The sequence below is a fragment of the Astyanax mexicanus genome, chromosome 5 (assembly GCF_023375975.1).
Source record: "Astyanax mexicanus isolate ESR-SI-001 chromosome 5, AstMex3_surface, whole genome shotgun sequence".
Classification (NCBI taxonomy): Eukaryota; Metazoa; Chordata; class Actinopteri; order Characiformes; family Acestrorhamphidae; genus Astyanax; species Astyanax mexicanus.
Window position 1 is genome coordinate 5,139,480 of NC_064412.1, and position 18,228 is coordinate 5,157,707.

Genomic DNA, 18,228 nt, shown 5'->3' on the forward strand with positions numbered 1-18,228 from the left:
CTGTTTTCATTTGATATATATATATATATATATATATATATATATATATATATATATATATATATATATATCGCTTTACTAAAATGCAGTAATTCTCATTTGTGAAACTTTGGTTTAATGTCACTTTGAAATAAAGCTGGAAAAAAGTAAGCAATGATATTATTTTCTCATATTTTTCGAAGAGTAACTGAAAACATACTCAAATGTGATATATCATGATATATATTGTTATCGTGATATAAAAAAATTAATATCATCATATATGATTTTTCCCATACCACCCAGCACTAAGAGTATCGAGTACTGACTGAGCATTGTACATTTGACATAACATTGTAATGTGTAATTTTTTTAACGAGGTGTCTAAGGGGGTTTTCCTACCTGTAGTTGTAAAAGTTTCTCTGGTCCAAATCAGATGATGAGTTCGTTTTCTTTAAGTGTTTCGTTTCTTTGTTTGGTTTGGTTTCACACAGACAAACCTAAATGCACCAAAATGCTCACACCAATAACCCACACGAGCAAGCTGTGTCCTCTGATTGGTCAGAGCCGTCTGGCATGGGAGTAAATATAAATATACTGAAAAAATAAATATAGCGAGAAGATTCTGTGTTCCAGCGCGTATATCTGTGCTTAAACACAAAACTGAACACTGAAACTCTACGCTTTCAAACACAGTGTTTCAACTTGCAACGCAGAAACTGGGTCACGCGGCTGTGAGCAGTGAATGCAGCACATACCGTGCTCAGTGTGTAAACAGCATGTCAGACACAGTGTCTGTTCATAGCTGTGGTAATTAGCGTTATCTGGCTAATACATCAGATTAAGCCTTATCAGCAGTTAAGCTAAAAAAAAAAAAGTATATTTAATAGCTGAAAAAAAAATAATAGACCACTTAAAATTATGAGTTTCTTTGATTTTACCAAATTGAAAACCTCTGGAATATAATCAAGAGGAAGATGGATGATCACAAACCATCAAACCACCAAACTGAACTGCTTGAATTTTTGCACCAGGAGTAAAGCAGCATAAAGTTATCCAAAAGCAGTGTGTAAGACTGGTGGAGGAGAACATGATGCCAAGATGCATGAAAACTGTGATTAAAAACCAGGTTTATTCCACCAAGTATTGATTTCTGAACTCTGAACTCTAAAACTTTATGAATATGAACTTGTTGTTTGTTTGCATTATTTGAGGTCTGAAAGCTCTGCACCAATTTCAAATAAATGCTCTAAACAACAATATTTTTATTAGGACTTTGGGCAAAATGTTGTCCGTAGGTTATAGAATAAAACAACAATGTTCATTTTACTGAAACATAAACCTTGAAATAGCAAAATAAGAGAAACTGATTCAGAAACTGAAGTGCTCTCTTCCTTTTTTCCCAGAGCTTAAAAAATTAAAATATTAATGAAAAGTTACTTTATTTCAGCAATTCAGTTCAAATGTGAAACTTGTATATTTATATAGATGTACTACATACAGAATGATCTATTTCAAGAGTTTTTAAGAGTTAAAATTAGTATCTCAGAAAACCTGAATATTATATAAGAAAAACTGGTATTTTTAGCAGTGTGGGCAGTGTGCCAAGTCCTGCTGCAAAATGAAATCTGCACCTTCATAAAAGTTGTCAGTAGCAGAGGGAAACATGAAGTGCTGTAAGATTTTGTGGGAAAACAAAACTGCACTGACTTTAGACTTGATAATAAAACACAGTGGATCAACAGCAGCAGATGACATGTCTCTCTAAACCATCACTGATTGGTGGAAACTTCACACTAGACCTCGAGCAGTTTGGACTGTGTGTCTCTCCACTCTTCCTCCAGACTCTGCTCCCTTCATTTACAAATGAAATCTAAAATTTACTGATGATCAGTGATGGTTTGGAGAGTCATGCCTGTCATCTGCTGGTGTTGATCCACTGTGTTCTATTATCAAGTCTAAAGTCAGTGCAGTTTTGTTTTCCCACAAAATCTTACAGCACTTCATGCTTCCCTCTGCTGCTGACAACTTTTATGGAGATGTGGATTTCATTTTCCAGCAGGACTTGGCACACTGCTCACACTTATAAACCTGTACTGGCGTTAAAGCTTAGTTACTTTGAAACATTTATTGTTAGCATAATATAAATGTAACAAAACGTAAAGGTTGTTGTTTTAATATACATTAGCAATTAATAAATAATCTCAAAACAATAACACAAATTTAAAATAGTAAAACCATAAAATACATAATACATACTTTTTATTTGACTAAAACTAGACTAAACAAAAGATTAAATGGAAAAATTGTGACTTAGTCAAAAGACTAAGATTAAAACTTCTCAGATTGATGATCTGCATGTTACAAAAATTATGCTAGTTAGTCGATTTGGTGAGTAGACCATTTTATTCAAGTATGTCAACTCTCATAACTTACTATACATCAAATAATTACTAGTGCAGGTCTGGGCTCGAATACAACAGACAGAGGCAGACTCTGATATAACAGAATAGTTATGTACAATACAATGATTAAAAACATGCCACACTTGGTCGACAGGCAGCCATGCAGGAAGGACATAACAGTCCCTGCATCTCAAAACTCTGCTCTCCCTCATTCAGACTGATCGCACTGACGGAACACACACTCTAACTCGTCTGTACATCACAGAAGGCAGGAGAACGTGGGTCTACTGACTATCAGTACGCCAAAGAGTGAAACACTTACTCCAGTTCACCCTGCTTGTCGAATGCCTCTAGCCTGCTAAAGTGCAGTGAGTCCTGTGAGGACGATGCGGCTCGTCCTCTACGAGGAACACGTACGGGTCACGATGAAGATCGGAGCAGCTGAGGACCATCGAGGAAGGAAGGATGGTAGGTAGCAGAGAGGGGAAAGCTTTGATTGGTGCAGCGTCTCCTAGCCTCAGACGGTCGGTGTCTTTATACTTCACAAAGGATGACTGGGAAATCAACGTGGATTCGTGGATGATCCAGTTTCACGATTCCCTGGAAACATAAGATCTACTTTTAATAATTCTGGAGAGTGAAGTGCATATTTAGTGCATTGTTTAAAGACTGCAAAGGGCAAACCTTCTTAGAACAGCCAGGTTATACAGTATACAGGGCCATTTCAAAAAATGTTAATATCTTTGAAAAGTTACTTTATTTCAGTAATTCAATGTGTAATTCAAATGTGAAACTCATATATTATATAGATGTATTACACACAGAGTGTTTATTTATTTTTTTGTGACACTTTGCTTATTATTAAAACAAATCAATAAATCTGCACAGGTTATGGTAGTTCTTTTTTTCATTATTGTAAATGTTCAATAAATAGTGAGACAAAACCTACATCCCTCATTGACTCGTCATTTAGATAGATAGATAGATAGATAGATAGATAGATAGATAGATAGATAGATAGATAGATAGATAGATAGATAGATAGATAGATAGATAGATAGATAGATAGATAGATAGATAGATAGATAGATAGATAGATAGATAGATAGATAGATAGATAGATAGATAGATAGATAGATAGATAGATACTTTATTGATCCCGAAGGAAATTTAGCAGCCAGTAGCAATTACACAACACAGTAGAAACAAAAACAATACACAGTAGAAACAAACAATAAGTGTAGTACAATACACTTATTGAGGGATAAAATTCTGAATTGAGACTTAAAAAAATATATACATAAATATATAAATACAAAAAAACTATAGAAAGTGTGGAAGTAAACAGTCGTAGATATGAGGTAGTGCAGTAAAAGAATAAACTTAGTATAGGAGGTATTAGTAGATATGACTATTAAACATAAACATAAACATGTGCAAGTATTATATTTAAGTTAGGTGCGTAGTGTAGTGTCCAGGGGTGCAAAAGTACAGGATGTACAGTAAAGTGTCCCGGAGTGCAAGTGTACAGGATGTACAGTAAAGTGCCAAGTGTCCAGGAGTGCAAATAAACAGTATATACAGTAAAGAGGCAAAAGAGTCTCAGGGTGTAGATGTGTATGGTGTTTTTCCAGTACAGATTAAAAAAAAAATAAAAAAAAAAAAATTATGAAGTTATTGTAACGTGTAATGAGTATGTGTGCGCGTATGTGTGTGAAGTGTATAAGTGTAAAAAAAAATATTAATGGATCAAAGTATTGCAATATTTAATTTTGTATATATATTTTTTTAAAACACACTATCGATTTTTAATTATTATTATTGTTCTTTTTAAATCTTGTCCACTAGGTAGCAGTGTTGTGCTCTGTTGTCACTGATCTGATTAATATTAAATATAAAGTTTTCTTTCCCCTCGTAGTAACCACATCAAGCTTAAAGATCCACAATGAAGAACTAAGTAGAAACACATCATTTGTCCAGATGATTTAAGTTAAAGCATCAGTGAATGAATCTAACTACTTTCTAATCTACTTACCTGAGGTATGAGATTCTTTTGGATCCTTTTCAGCTTGGCCTTCTTTCGTCCATTTTTGGTCACCACTGTCTCCTCATAGAACTCGTGAGCCAGATCACCGTCCTCATCGTAGTACAAGGAACTGCGAGAACACACCTCATTTAGTTGAAGTCATTTAAAGCAGTCTATCCAAAGCTCTGCCTCTGCTTTCTTTTACATGCATGACCACATAAATCTATTACAGCTTTATAGTTATGATCTTTAGATGACACATTAATACTCATCCTAACTCCAAGTAGTGACCAAGGTTTTTAAATATTGTTTTAATTTACTTATCATCTTTTTTACACTATAAGCCGCACCTAAAATCCTTAAATTTTCCCAAAAATCGTCAGTGCGCTTTATGTATGAATAAGGTCAGGTATAAAGGAGCAGTAAAGCCACTCTGCTGAAGTACAGCGCTATATATGAGTTTCAGTTTAGTTCTTCAGCACTGAGACTCAAGACTGGAGTAGTATTAGCATTAGCCGCTAACCAGGCTAAGCGCTGGCTTTTTCACTGTTCAGAGGTGAGTATATTTGACTGTAGTCTGCGTGTATACCACGTTCAAACAAGCTACCTAGGACGAACAGCTAGCTAATATCGCCTTGTCTTTCTGGATCACTCACGGTTCCTCAGTGTAGCTCTGTTGAGCGGCATTACCCACTAACTGCGGCCAGCACTCATGGTTAATCGCTTATGCTGCTGCACCCAGCCTTAGTAGAAATCTGGAAATCTAAGCTTACTGAAAATAAACGGACACGCTTTACTCGCCCAAATAAACAGTTTTCAGGAGAGAAATCTGTGTAGATTAACATCCAGAGCTCGTTTGACTTTAAAATATATATATATTTTTTTTAAGAATTACAATTTTGTTTACTTAGCTTAGCCAAGACCTGCTGAATTAGAAGGAACACATGGCGACAACCCTGTTCCTTAGTAGGGGTGGGCAATATTATATCGTATACAATCCATATTGTGATAATAGGGCTGTTCTGTCTTAAAAGTAGTCTATTATTTACTGTGAAGCTTTAGGTGTATTTATTGTATAATTGTTTTAGTTTGCAGTTTATATGCATGCACTAAATATTCTGCAATATTATCTGCTGCATTATATTATTTTATGCTATATTATGCTATTATTTTGCCACATTATGATTATGCAATTAGACTATTATACTATATTCCTGAAATGAATTATTTTAGTTCTCCTATATCGCCAAGTAGGGGTGGGCGATATGCTCCTAAAATAATATCACAATATTTCATCGTATTTTCGCGATAGCGGTTCTCTCGGCACACCACTGCAACAAAACATTTTTTTTTATTGTATGCAAAATTACACCCCTAACTGAGATATTAAACAATACAAGAATTTTATCAGATTTGTAACAGAAGTCAATGATCCAGAATGTGATGATACTAATAATAATGCACTCCAAATATTTCTATATATCCAGGATTAAAGTAAAATAAATGATACTGGACAGATATAATCTGTCTCTAATAGCTATATAATGAAATGTGAAATTTTCTTTTGCTAAAAACAGTAACAAAAAAAAAATACAAAGTAGTACCCTGATGTGATAATAAGAGGTGGAAGATATGGCACGATATTTCAGGGTATAATATCGTTCACTATATTAAAAAATGTTGGTGATATTATCGCGTACGAAATATGGCACACCCGTATCACCAAGTATATCTTTATCGCAAAAATACCCTGAAATATCGTGATATTATTTTAGAGCCATATCGCCCACCTCTACTTACTAGTGTCGCATAATGTGCCTTATAATCCGTTGTGGATTATGTATGAAATTCACAGCAAACAGACCAGAAACTAGACTTTATTGATATGGCACCTTATAATCCAATGTGCCTCATGTCCCAAAATGATTTTTTTAAGATGCACTAGTATTTCTAAAAATTGTGCAGAGGTTTGTTTGCTGCATCTGGTGTAAAATGGGTTTAAAACTTAATATATTGCCATTATCCTCCTGAATGGTTTCTGATAATTATCAAGTTAATAAAACAGTTAGTAAATAAACAGATGATGTAATGAATACCTTCTCCTTGTAAAGACGAAAGGGGTAGCGTTTTTGGAGCCGCGGAGCCGGGCTAAAGACTGCTCGCTGACCTCACCAGTGGAGTCTCCGCTGGACCCTGAGCCGGAGAACGGCCAGATTCCTTTAGCTTTGGATCCACTGCCTCCCATTTTTAATGACAGGACATTATTCGGCAGGACAGACGGGTACAGGGCCAGGGGTTCTCTGTAGCTCAGGCCTGAAAGAAATAAAGCACATGCTGTAGTTCAGCTGCAAAGCAAAACTGTATTACCATACTGTACGCAGTTTGTTGCTTGTGGTGTGGCTTCAAAGCACTACTGTAATTCATCTAGATCTCTTTATTTAGTGCCAGAGACCACAGCAGCTGCTTATTATAACTCCTAACAGAACGTTTCTATGTGGCTAAGGATGCAGTGAATAAGAAAATGTGGAGTTAAAAGAGTTAACAAAGCAGAGACCAGTATTTCCGCTAATCTAACTCAGCATTTCTCTCAGTCCAGTACACCCAAGCACCATTATACATAATAACTGGCAAGATGGAGCACAAGCCACCAAAGAAGCCAACAAGTATTTGAGTATTTCCTTGTTAAAAACTACAATAACCACCATATTACCATAGTTTAATTTGTAGGTTCAATGTTTTATGGGTGATGTATGGGTTTAGGGGCGGGGCAGAAGGGAGAGCTAATTGGGCTGTGCCTCTGATAGCAGTGAAATGCAGAAGGTTGGACGTCACCAGGGAGCGATATTATTAATTCACTGATCTGCCTCCACACCTATAGCACAGTTGAACCTGTAAGGATACAGGTAAAGGCAGAAATTACCACAATAAACATATTTTTTAAAGGTTAGGAAATGTTTATAAAAATGTTAGGCAGGTCTGGTATGTTAACATATTTCAGCTATTGACAAAAAATATGGTTTATGGTTTAGTGGCTCTTTAAGGTGGATTTAAGCTTATTTAAGCTAATTTAAGCTCCCTATCAAAGAGGAATTAAAGAATGGACAATAATAGTTCATTGCTGAATCCCCTGCCCCCTTTTAAAAGACATATAACACCCTAAAGTTAACTAGTTAAGCTGCAGCTAGGTTGCTGAACTTTAGCTCTCCACTGATACAGCTCTGGAAAAAAAATCCATCAAACCATCAAGCCATCAAACCAAGCTGAACTGCTTGAATTTTTGCACCAGGAGTAAAGCAGCATAAAGTTATCCAAAATCAGTTTGTAAGACTGGTGGAGGAGAACATGATGCTAAGATGAATATAAACTGTGATTAAAAACCAGGGTTATTCCACCAAATATTGATTTCTGACCTCTTAAAACTTTATCAATATTAACTTGGTTTTCTTTGCATTATTTGAGGTCTGAAAGCTCTGCATCTTTTTTGTTATTTCAGTTATTTCTCATTTTCTGCAAATAAATGCTCTGGAGAGAAATCTCCTTAGTTTATAGAATAAAACAACAATGTTCATTTTACTTAAACATACACCTATAAATAGCAAAACAGAGAAACTCTCTTGGTCTCTTGATTTTTTCCAAAGCTGTATAGCTATATCTGTATCAGGTGCTTGAAGGGTTTTCACAATTATTAGGGGAAGGATTTTTACTTTGTTTAACAAGGGGTACGGGTACGAAAGATACACAGGATTGGGCCTAAATGAACACATGAATCTAGTCGAGCAACATCTTTTTAGGAGGAACCCTGACTACACCACCAATACAAATAAAAACTAAAAAAACACCAGAAAAAATAATCTTCAGAAGAAACAAACAGAGAGCGTACAGACAGTGTTGGAGCTCAGCAGGGTGATAAAAGCCAAAATCAGCACATCACTGGAGAAGACTTTCATTCCCAGCAAACAAACACAGTGTTAAATGTTTGTTCAGTGAGGTAATGTTCAGAAAACAGATTTATGGGGACACTTGGCTTGGTTTCAACACAGGAAGTGTTCCCTGGCTGTGAAACCATTGAGAACCCCTTTAGGTGTGTTCCTATAAGATATTTATAATGCTGGTGGTGAGCTGATGTGGGTGTGTTACAGAAAAGATAATTTGACACCTTTGTCTCCTATTCTGTTCATTCAAATAGGAAACATATCAGGATGAAATGTCAGAATCAACAGTTCAATTTTCCTTTGGGTATATTTAGGTTATTAATTTATATATACAGCTCTGGAAAAAAAATTAGGAGAGCACTTAAAAATCATGAGTTTCTTTGATTTTACCAGATTGAAAACCTCTGGAATATAATCAAGAGGAAGATGGATGATCACAAACCATCAAACCACCAAACTGAAATGCTTGAATCTTTGCACCAGGAGTAAAGCAGCATAAAGTTATCCAAAAGCAGTGTGTAAGACTAGTGGAGGAGAACATGATGCCAAGATGCATGAAAACTGTGATTAAAAACCAGGGTTATTCCACCAAATATTGATTTATGAACTCTTAAAACTTTATGAAAACTTTATTATTTTATCGATTTTTCATTTTATGCAAATAAATGCTCTAAATGACAATATTTTTATTTGTAATTTGGAAGAAATGTCTGTAGTTTATAGAATAAAACAACAATGATCATTTTAATCAAACATATACATATAAATAGCAAAATCAGAGAAACTGATTCAGAAACTGATGTGGTCTCTTTTTTTTTTCCAGAGCTATATTTATTGCAATTTTATTGTTATTGTTTGTGCCAGCCTTGCGACAACTGCAATCAAGTGTTTGTAATAACTGGAAATAAGTCCTTCATATCACTGTGGAGAAACTTTGTTCCACTCCTCTTAACAGAATTGTTTTAATTCAGACACACTGGAGGATTTTCCAGAATAAACATCCTGTTTAAGATCATCTACAGCATCTCAATCAGACTTTGACTAGACCCTCCAAAACCTTTATTTAGTTTTTTTTTGTTTTTTTTTAAGCCATTCAGAGGTGGACTTGTTTGTGTGCTTCAGGTCATTGTCCTGCTGCAGAACCCAAGTGTGCTTGAGCTTAAAGTCACAAACTGATGGCCGGATATTCTCCTTTATAATTTTCTGGTAAACAGCAGAATTCCTGGTTCCATCTATCTATTATCTATTATGGCCCTAAAATATCAAGATATTTAATGGTATTTTCACAAAAACGACACTTTTGGTGACATGATAAAACACTGAAATAAAAAAATAGAAATACACTACTACAACAAAATGAAAATTACATTTTATTATTGCACACAATAAAATATGGCGCACCCCTTACTGAGATTTGTAACAGAAGTCAATGATCCAAAATGTCATGATACTAATAATAATGCACTCCAAGTATCTCCATATATCCAGGATTAAAGTAAAATAAATGACACTGGACAGATATATTCTGTCTCTAGTAGATATATAATAGGAAATGAGAACAGTGTGATTTTTTCTTTTGCTAAAAACATAAAAAAAAAAATAGAACCCTGATGTTGTAATTTGAGATGGGTTATATGGCACCATATTTCAGGGTTTAATATTGTTTGCGATATTCAGAAATGTTGGTGATATTATTGCGTACGATACAATATAGCACACCCCTAGATGGGCCTTTTAGCTTTTTTTAATAAGATACCAAGAGATTCCCAACCCTAGCCATATTGCACACTAGGGGTGGGCTCTAAAATAATATCACGATATTCAGGGTATTTTTGCAAATATAGGAAAACGGAAAAACAATTTATTAATTTCAGGAATATAGTATAATAGTAAAACAGTATAATCATATTGTGGCAAAATAAATAATATAGCTTAAAATAATATAATGCAGCAAAAAATATTGCAGAATATTTAGTGCATGCATATAAACTGCAAACTAAAACAACTATACAATAAATACACCTAAAGCTTCACAGTAAATAATAGACTACTTTTAAGACAGAACAGCCCTATTATCACAATATGAATTTTTAATATCATGATATTTCTGTGTCACGATATATTCTATACGATATAATATTGCCCACCCACTATTGTACACCCTCTTAGTCTAGAACAGGGTTGTCCAAACTACGGCCCGCAGGGCATTTGCGGCCCGTTTCCTTTTTTGGAGCGGCCCACGAGATATTTTAGAAATAGAATGAAAGTTGGCCCGCTGTTAAGCAGGTTTTTATAATGTGAGATTCAAAGTTTGAACGCTAGGTGTCAAACAGGCCAAAGAGTCTAAAAGCGGAGAGTGTGCGCATTTCTAGCTCAGAACAACGGCCAGAAAGAGTCTAAAAGCGGAGAGAGTGCACATTTCTAGCGCAGAAAATCGGCCCAAAGAGTCTAAAAGCGGAGAGAGTGCACATTTCTAGCGCAGAAAGACAGGCCAAAGAGTCTCAAAGCGGAGAGGGTGCACATTTCTAGAGCAGAAAAACAGGCCAAAGAGTCTAAAAGCGAAGAGAGTGCGCAGTTATAGCACAGAAAAACGGACCAAGGAGTCTAAAAGTGGAGAGAGTGCTCAGTTCTAGGGCAGAAAAGCGGGCCAAAAAGAGTCTAAAAGCGGAGATGGTGCGCATTTCTAGCGCAGAAAAACAGGCCAAAGAGTCTAAAAGCGGAGAGAGTGCGCATTTCTAGCGCAGAAAAACGGGCCAAAGAGTCTAAAAGCGGAGAGGGTGCACATTTCTAGTGCAGAAAAACGGGGCAAAGAGTCTAAAAGCGGAGAGAGAGCGCATTTCTAGTGCAGAAAAATGGGCCAAAGAGTCTAAAAGCGGAGAGAGTGCTCAGTTCTAGGGCAGAAAAACGGGCCAAAGAGTCTAAAAGCGGAGATGGTGCGCATTTCTAGCGCAGAAAAACGGTCCAAAGAGTCTAAAAGCGGAGAAGGTGCGCAGTTATAGCGCAAAAAAACGGGCCAAAGAGTCTAAAAGCGGAGAGAGTGAGCAGTTATAGGGCAGAAAAACGTGCCAAAGAGTCTAAAAGCGGAGAGAGTGCTCAGTTCTAGGGCAGAAAAGCGGGCCAAAGAGTCTAAAAGAGGAGATGGTGCGCATTTCTTGCACAGAAAAACGGGCCAAAGAGTCTAAAAGCGGAGAGAGTGCGCATTTCTAGTGCAGAAAAACGGGCCAAAGAGTCTAAAAGCGGAGAGGGTGCGCAGTTATAGCGCAAAAAAACGGGCCAAAGAGTCTAAAAGCGGAGAGAGTGCGCAGTTATAGGGCAGAAAAACGTGCCAAAGAGTCTAAAAGCGGAGAGAGTGCTCAGTTCTAGGGCAGAAAAGCGGGCCAAAGAGTCTAAAAGCGGAGATGGTGCGCATTTCTAGCGCAGAAAAACGGGCCAAAGAGTCTAAAAGCGGAGAGAGTGCGCATTTCTAGCGCAGAAAAACGGGCCAAAGAGTCTAAAAGCGGAGAGGGTGCGCATTTCTAGTGCAGAAAAACGGGGCAAAGAGTCTAAAAGCGGAGAGAGTGCGCATTTCTAGCGCAGAAAAACAGGCCAAAGAGTCTAAAAGCAGAGAGGGTGCGCATATCTAGCACAAAAAAACGGGCCAAAGAGTCTAAAAGCGGAGAGAGTGCTCAGTTCTAGCGCAGAAAATCGTGCCAAAGAGTCTAAAAGGGGAGAGAGTGCTCAGTTCTAGCGCAGAAAATCGTGCCAAAGAGTCTAAAAGCGGAGAGAGTGTGAATTGCTAGCACAGAAAAACGTGCCAAAGAGTCTAAAAGTTGCCGTAATTAAGGAGTTTAATATTAAGAGACATCATGAAATTAAACATTAATTTGAAAAATCTTAGTTTACACAACACTGTCAAAGATAAAGATAGTAAGTGAAGTAAAATGGTGTGTAAATGAAATAATCAGGAAAAAAGTATTATTTAAAGTGGTATATTTCATTATTTGTTTTATTACAGAGTCTGTGGCCCGTGACTTCAAATATATTTCTCATTCTGGCCCCCAACAAAAAAGTTTGTACACCCCTGGTCTAGAGGACATTTATTGATATGGTCAGAAACAGCCCAAAAACCACCAAGGCACAGTCAGGCCTAGCATGCACAGCTTAGTGTTCATTTTAGAAAGCACCATAAAATTTACCATTATTAAATTCAGTTTGAATAGCAGTTTAACTTGCCAGAAAATTTCAGAAACTAAAAAAAACAAAGACCAAGGAGCTCAGTGAAGGTCGAAGAGGGTGACTGAAGCTTTAAACGAGTCAGAAGGAACGAGAAATGACACTTGGATCCATTACTAACAACTGCAGATTCCAACATCATTAGTTCAAACAACTGTACACAAGATTATGTTACAGAGGGGAACTGGAGCTCTTTGCAAATGTCTGGAACAGGGGTGTGACATATATCGTTCACAATAATACCCTTCAGAAATTCTGATATAATTGTAATATTTTATAAAAGAAGTCTATATATGCAAATATGCACTATTCAATTATCTCCATATATCCAGGATTAAAGTAAAATAAATGATACTGGACAGATATAGTCTGTCTCTAGTAGATATATAACGGGACATGAGAACAGTGTGACTTTTTCTTTTGCTAAAAACAGTAAAAAAGTAGAACAGCCCAAATACCACCAAGGCACAGCCAAGCCTTGCATGCACAGCTTAGTGTTCATTTTAGAAAACACCATAACATTTCTTTTGTCATATGTTTTTCTTTTTAATTGGTTTTGTTTGCAGTTTATATGCATGCACTGAATATGCTACACTTTTTGTGGTATATTTTGTTGTTGTTACAGTACTTTATTTTTGTTACAATATTATAATTTTATTCAAAATTAGAGACATTGTAAGTTACGGTTTAGAAAATAGAGAAAGATTTAAAGATTTTATTTTTCGTTTCTACTGAAAATGTAATGTTTATATTGTTACAGCAGTATTTTTTTAAACAATGTTTTGTCATATCACCAAAAAATATTGTTATCACAAAAATAGCCTGAAATATTGCGAAATTATTTTAGGGCCATATCACACACCACTAGTGTAAAAGACAACTCAAACTCAAAAGTTATTTAGAGTGGTATGAAAAAGTTTAGTCACCCCTGAAAATATTAATGATTTTCCTTTATTAATCATTGGTTGTTTGGGTCAGCAATTTTAGTTAAGTATATTATATAGCAAATTAACACAGTGATATTTTAAAGGAAAAAATTAAGTGTATAGGATTTACAGAAAGTGTGTAATGGCTTCTGATTAAAGGTATTTTGGACCATTCTTCTTTACAAAACATCTCCAGTTCAGTCAGGTTTGATGGTTTCTGGGTTCTTGGGTTGTATATGGTCATAAACAACCCAAGAAACACCAGGGCACAGACAGACCTACCATGCACAACATGGTAACATACTATTATTGAATTATTTTCTTTTTATATTAACCATGCATGTTGTGATCCAGAAAATTAATGAAAGTTCAGTTTTGTCATGACATTCCCTGACTATGACGAATGTAAATAAGCCCCTGGTACCATTGTATAGCAGTTTTGTTTAGCAGAAAGTTTCAGAAACCTATAAAATGCATGTCTGGCTCGCAGTAAAGAGTGTAAGTGTAAGTACAGCTGAGCCGGACATTTATTTGCTGACAAAACATTACTTGATTCAGCACCCAGGGCCCAGGAATCCTCTCAGAGCAGGAGTGCTGACTTACTTCCGTAAGTAAACTCAGGGTAATTAAAAAAATTATAATAATAATCTGATCCTGAATCAGCAGCCCTGACTTAATTCTCTACCATTGTTTTCTGAAAAAATAACCAATTGTCTACCGATACATATATAATTCTGATGTAATAGTGAATCCCTAATAAAATTGTATACACACACACTGAAATAATACTGTATACTATAATACTGTAATACTCCATGTGAAATAACATACAGCGCTAGTTAAACGTTTGGACACACTTATTCAGTGTTTTTCGTAATTCCTATTTTTATTTCTACATTGTAGATTAATATTAAAGACATAAAAATGAAACACACTGAATGAGAAGAGGTGTGTCCAAACTTTTGACTGGTAGCTACTGTACAGTACAGTAACATATACTACTGTCTGGTCATATCTACTAATGTTCTGCAAACTTTCCCGCACTTGCCTTGCGGCTTCCTGTAGCTCTCCTATTGGTTGTTGACATTGTTCATGTCACTGTTTGCCTAAGCCAAGTCTCAAGACTTATCATAATATTAAAAACGATGATTTATTTTATCTGAACGCAGGACGAGAAAAAGACTGATTAAGAATTTTAATCCTAACCACCTTACACTGAACCCTCGAGACGACGCGACCGCAACTCCACTCTAGCAAGACTTTTATTATTTCTTCCTCTGGAAATTCGTCTGCGACTTTGAAATCACTTGAAAATCGCTTGGTGTAAGGTCAGCATTAGATGTAAGATGGTGTCAGACTTTAGTCTATTAAACTCTTTTCGAAATCTTTTCGAAGTCGTTCAGTGTATGGTTAGCATTAGCCTAACTGATGCAGGGAGTAGCTTCTCATCTGTTAAATAACCATGTGGACAGACACATCCTGTGGTTAGATGTTTTTTTTTTTTTTCGTTTTTTTCAGAAGGGTCAAATTATTTTATATATGCAGAAACCATACAACACACTAAAAGCATATGTATAGCTATAGATACTGAAATCTTTTAAATCAAACCTTACACACTTAATTAACCTGGCTAACCTAGTTAACCTAATGCTAACTGTGTAACCCAGATTAGTGTAGCTAGTGAATCTACGCAGTGTTTACAGCCATAAACGTCTAATTTAATATCTGAACGTTAATTTAAGGCGGTCAGTGCGATGTTACAGTAGTATAAAGCTATAAACAGGGTTTATTTCTGATTAAATAAGAATATAAACCCTCTCTCTCTCTCTGCAGATTCTCAGTGTAAACAACTAGCAGCTAGCAGTTAGAGTTTGTCACTTTACGCAGCCCGGTTTTAGCTGATATTTTACAGTAATATAAGGTGAATAAAGGTGTAACAGCGCGGTACGTACTGTTATTAAGTGTATCATTGCTGAGTTTGGGCCAGTTTCGCCTTTAAACCGCCGTCCCGTTCAGCTCTGGATCCGTCCGCAGCGCCATATTCACTCCTGCGTTATTCCGGTACAGGACACGCCCACCGGGAATACCGCGACGTGATTGGAGCGCAGGAATCTGTTGGTGAGCTGTGATTGGACGGGGCTTGTCCTTCCAAGGGGTTTATCATCCGTCAACAACCGGTGGATGTTTCATGAGGCTATATATATATATATATATATATATATATATATATATATATATATATATATATATATATATATATATATATATATATATATATATATATATATATATATATATATATATTTTTTTTTTTTTTACCTTTATTTACAAGCAAAAACGATTGGACATATTTGGTTAAATCACATAATTTAAATTAAATAAAAGTGACTTATATATTTTTAGTTATAATTATCAGGTCAATGCAAAAAAAAATAAAAATAAAATTAATTATATAAATAAAAAATATATATAATTTATTTATATTTTTTTGCATTGTTCTAATAATTGCACTGCAAGTCAATGGAAAACAAGATGTGCAATGGTTATTAATAAACAAATACAAATATCTGCAAGAATCATTTTTAAACAAATAATTTGCAAACCAAAGAGACTAGGAACTAAAAAAAACTACACCTGGTCAATATTTAAAGTATATAATTAGCTACTGTATAGGATATATATACAGCTGTAGGAAAAAAAAGTTTTCTCTGGCTTTGCTACCTATAGGTATATTTTTGCCTAGCTGGCCATAAACGTCAATAGACGTTAATTTTAGGTTAAATGTTGGTAATGACGTCAGATGGCAAAACATTTACGTCAGGATAACGTCTAATACTTTTACGTGCCTGCAGGGTGAGTAAAATGAACATTGTTGTTTTACTCTATAAACTGCGGACAACCTTTCTTCCACATTCAAAGAAAACAAGTTCATATTCATAAAGTTTTAAGAGTTCAGAAATCAATATTGATATATCAATATAATCAATATTGGTGGAATAACCCTGTATTTTGATCACAGTTTTCATGGATCTTGGCATGTTCTCCTCCACCAGTCTTACACACTGCTTTTGGATAACTTTATGCCACTCCTGGTATAAAAATTCAAGCAGTTCGGCTTGGTTTGATTATATTTTCTTTGATTATATTCCAAAGGTTCCAGAGCTGTATATGTATATCAAAGAAATACAAATACTTGCAAGAATTGTTTTTAAACAAATCATTTGCGAACTGACTGAGAACTTTGGACAAAAATACAAAGAAATACGCCTGGTCAATATAAAAAATATTAATAATGTAATATTTTCTAGATATTAGATAGAAAAAATAGAAAATGTTTTTGTTGTTTTTGTTGACTATGATGTAAATGTTTATGGTGATTTTGTAATGTACCCTGAAAGCCTTAATAAAGGCTTTAAACAGGCAAAATTTCAAACAAACCTGTATTCATGTATCCATCACCTGCTGGAGCCCTCTCTTCCCTCATCACCCCAAAACATGATTAAAAAGTGTTCTAAATCACATTAAATTAGTAAAAATAGCCTCTATTAATTAAGCTTACTTAATTAAGTACTACTGTTTTTCCAGAGCAGTGGGCGGGGCCTGGTTACTGTTACATTGGTTTATAAGCTTGTTCATTGGCTGGTTCATGGTTGGTTCATAGAGGATGAGTACGGCCTGTGGTCCGCGGCCCCCCAGTGGGCCTTAGAGGTATTACAAGAGAATAAAAAAAGTATTTAAATAGTTCAATAAGTGTAATTTAAGATGTGTTAAATTAAATAAGTTTATTTATATGATAATACAATTAAATATTTGCAAAACAAACCATGTTTAGGTCAAGCTAGTTGATTGGTTTGGCTTAGTACAGTCACTGGCAGAGATAGCTAGTAGATTAACAGGCTAGTTGTGTTATTAATGAGCGAATAAATAAGCGTAGAGAGTACACAGAAACACGAATTGTCCACAAATTCAAATTGTCTACACACCGCTGCTGGGCGAAAGTAAAAAGTATACTATTTTAACTGCCCCCTCACAATAATACAGGGAAATACCACCATAAAAAATCAATTATGATTAAAGTGACTGAAACCACTAATATAAATCTGATTTAATTTCGCCAATCTAATGCTGATATTTCTTAAACAGAACTTTAAAAAATAATGCAATGCATCCAGCAATATGCGTAGGGAAAATATCTTTAGTTTAGGACAAGTAATAATGTTGTTTTTGTTCATAATTAAGTGCCACACACAAAATGCTGATTGTTTGTTCATTCCAATGAGATCCAAAAAAGTTGAAACCTGGCATGGTGACAGCATGAGAATGAAATTAATGTTGTGTGAGAATAATCGCTTTTTGTATTTTTTGGTCCCAATTTAGAAAAAGGTATTGAAAAAAGTATAATTTGGGTATCGGTATCGAAATTCCAAGTATCGTATCGGTATCAAAATGTTTAAAATGATACCCAGCCCTAGTTGTTATGCTGTTTTTAGTTTTAAATTCCAAATAAATAAATAAATAAAATATTCTGGATGCCTGGACAATTTTGTGAGGGGCCGTGAGTTGCAAAAGGTTGGAAACCCTTGGTCTACACTATTGTATTTATTACAAAAAAATAAGAAAAAATAATAGTGAAGTGCAGTGTGAGTCTAAAACATTACATTAGTGTTTTGATATAAAAAGGAAAACCGTTAATCTCCAGTGGTTTATCCACAGATCTTCTCCCCTTAGCAATCATCTCAGATGATCTC

At 35.3% G+C, this 18,228-nt stretch overlaps 2 protein-coding genes across 4 annotated transcripts in view; both read right to left on the minus strand.

The window, feature by feature from the left end:
• The window catches only part of rps10 (ribosomal protein S10), a 532,411-nt gene that overhangs the window by 481,483 nt on the left and 32,700 nt on the right, over positions 1-18,228 (minus strand). The gene's annotated exons all lie outside the window — the stretch shown is intronic.
• tusc2a (tumor suppressor 2, mitochondrial calcium regulator a) lies at positions 2,367-15,548 on the minus strand. The gene is made up of 4 exons (XM_007234293.4): positions 15,433-15,548; positions 6,507-6,723; positions 4,420-4,540; positions 2,367-2,984 (listed from the first exon to the last, which is right to left on the minus strand). Exons 2-4 carry the CDS (start codon positions 6,653-6,655, stop codon positions 2,919-2,921), a joined length of 336 nt encoding a protein of 111 aa, XP_007234355.2. The 5' UTR covers positions 6,656-6,723; positions 15,433-15,548; the 3' UTR covers positions 2,367-2,918.

Excerpts from the sequence above, each read along its gene's own strand:
- tusc2a (XM_007234293.4), bottom strand. The coding sequence starts at position 6,655 with ATGGGAGGCAGTGGATCCAAAGCTAAAGGAATCTGGCCGTTCTCCGGC. Across the intron at positions 4,541-6,506 it reads TTCGTCTTTACAAGGAGAAG|TTCCTTGTACTACGATGAGG; the intron begins GTATTCATTACA and ends GTGTTCTCGCAG. Across the intron at positions 2,985-4,419 it reads AAAAGAATCTCATACCTCAG|GGAATCGTGAAACTGGATCA; the intron begins GTAAGTAGATTA and ends TTATGTTTCCAG.